The 2,362-nt window shown below is 36.5% G+C and overlaps 1 protein-coding gene across 1 annotated transcript; it reads right to left on the bottom strand.

Moving 5' to 3' along the window:
• Positions 1–219: 219 nt before the first annotated feature.
• LOC136032625 (uncharacterized) lies at positions 220–558 on the bottom strand. Its single transcript, XM_065712898.1, has one exon. It carries the CDS (start codon positions 556–558, stop codon positions 220–222), a length of 339 nt encoding a protein of 112 aa, XP_065568970.1.
• Between the last annotated feature and the right edge of the window lie 1,804 nt (positions 559–2,362).

Genomic DNA, 2,362 nt, shown 5'->3' with positions numbered 1-2,362 from the left:
CATTTTCAAACATGTTCTAGCACCCTGAACTCGCAAAACATCAAAGCGTTCATTCATTTTGCTCACACTTTCATCTAGGATGCTTAAATCATCAGCATAATCTAAGTCCAGGGGAGTTTTTCCTCCTTATTTGATTCCGTGATCTCCCATTACCTTTCCTGTGCTCCTTAAGACAAAGTCCATCAAAATGATCCATATAAAGGGGGATTGAACACAACCCTACTTAACTCCTGACTTAAAACAAAGCCAACTGCTAGCCTCATTTCCTACCTTAAACGCTGCAGTGCTATTCTCGTACATAGCACTAATCACCTTAATATATTTGTCTTGTATATCATACAAGGATAAGACATTCGCTAAAGCTCTTCTATCAACAGAACCGAACACTTGGTCATTACCGTTTAAACTAAGGACCAAAGATGTTTGATAACTCAGGCACTTCTCAATTATTAACCATAGAGTGATAATTTGGTCGACACATCCTCTACCTTTTTTAAAACCACTCTGTTCTTCTCTTCGAACTTTGTCTACAGTATCTCTCAGTCTAAAAAGTATCATATTACTAAGTAATTTGCTACCTGCAGAGACCAGACTAATACCTCGATAAATACCACACTCACTCTTACCACCTTTTTCATACAGTGGTTTAATTAAGGTTTTCGTAAAATCCCTAGATACTTACCCTTTTTCAAAAATCATATTCGTATTCTTCAGTAACTTATTTCTAACCTAAGAGCCATCATACTTAAGAAACTCATTTACCACACTATCAGTGCCTGGAGCCTTATTATTTTTTAATCCTTTTAGTACTGTCGCTAATTCTTCCTCACACAACAAATCTTCCTTCACATCCAAGTTATCGCTAACTTTCTCATTTTCCTCTATATCTTCTCCTACAACTTTATCTCGGTGTAGCACATTCTCAAAATGTTCTGTCCATCTCCCTTTAACTCTTTCCTTATCACTGATTGTGGCCCTTTTCCTACCTTTAACTGGGGCCAATCCGGATTGACAATTCCCTCTGAATTTATTAACATGCCAGCACAATATTTTATTATTATGCCGTCTATATCCATCTTCAAGATCATCGGTAATTCTATCCATGGCATCCACTTCAAAACTCAGTTCATATTGTATGTTATGAATCTTCTTAGTTCATATTTTATTAGTTCTCCGCCTTCTTTACATTCCTTTTGTTTTCATATGATCTATCACTTAGATAATTCTTGTGCAAGCACCTCTCTATTAAACATAAAGTTTTTGCACTAATAATCCTTGCTGCAGTCCTAACTTTCTTCCCAAGACATCAGCAGCAACTTAACAAATTGTTTTTCTAAAATTAGTCCTACCATCTTCCACGTTATCAAATTTTAAGCTCTCAAGTTTAGTATTCAATTGTTCCTGGAAAATTTCTCTCAAATTCTCATCCTGGAGTCTACCATTATCATAACTTCCCGGGAGGTAGTTACCCTTCCGAAATTTCAGCTTTAGATTAACACTAGACACTACTAGATCGTGATCTTTACTTTTGACATTAGTAACAGCACTTCTATATACCCTAGTATCTTGCATTGATCCTGTCGAGTCTTCTGTTTACTATAGCATAATCAATTAGGTTTGCTGTCTTACCATCGCGTGAATACCATGTTAACTTATTGGCCATTTTATGACCAAACACCGTATAAGTTATAACTAGACTGTTATACCAATAAAATTGCAAATGTCTGTTGCAAATGTCTTTTCCTATACCAAATTTACCTAGGTTAGGATACCATCTATCCCTATTTCTACCGACCTGGGTGTTAAAATCTTCCTAGTAAAAACACATATTTTTACCTGGGACCCTGTCTATTTGCTCCTGTAACTGTAAGTAAAATCCATCTTAGTCACTAGTATCTCCGTCAGTTGGTTCTACAGGGGTATATACTACTATAATTGATACCTGAAGTTTTTAGTCATAAAATGACCAATTAGTATTCTATTATTAATACCTTCCCAGCCTAAACAAGCCTTAGTAGCTTCCTTATTCATCATGAGCCCTACTCACTGTCTATGTACGCCATCCTTCCTGCCTGAGTAAACACATTCTATATCACCTAATTTCATGCTTCCTACCTCTGGAATATGAGTTTCTTTGCGCACAATCAAAAATTCGGTAACGACTCGTTACTATATAAAAGATTACTGCAAAATCCCATGAAAAAGCCATTACTAACATGCTTTTCCAGGGATGCCAACTCACAAAATTGTAAGACCGGAGGTTCAAAGAAAATACCAAAAAGTAGTATTTTTCAAAATCTAAAAGAGACAGTCGTCCCCTTCCTGTGCCCCAATTGACCCCTGTTCATGCCCATCAGCTACA

Source organism: Artemia franciscana, chromosome 11, assembly GCF_032884065.1.
Source record: "Artemia franciscana chromosome 11, ASM3288406v1, whole genome shotgun sequence".
Lineage (NCBI taxonomy): Eukaryota > Metazoa > Arthropoda > Branchiopoda > Anostraca > Artemiidae > Artemia > Artemia franciscana.
This window is presented reverse-complemented; position numbering and strand designations above follow the sequence as displayed.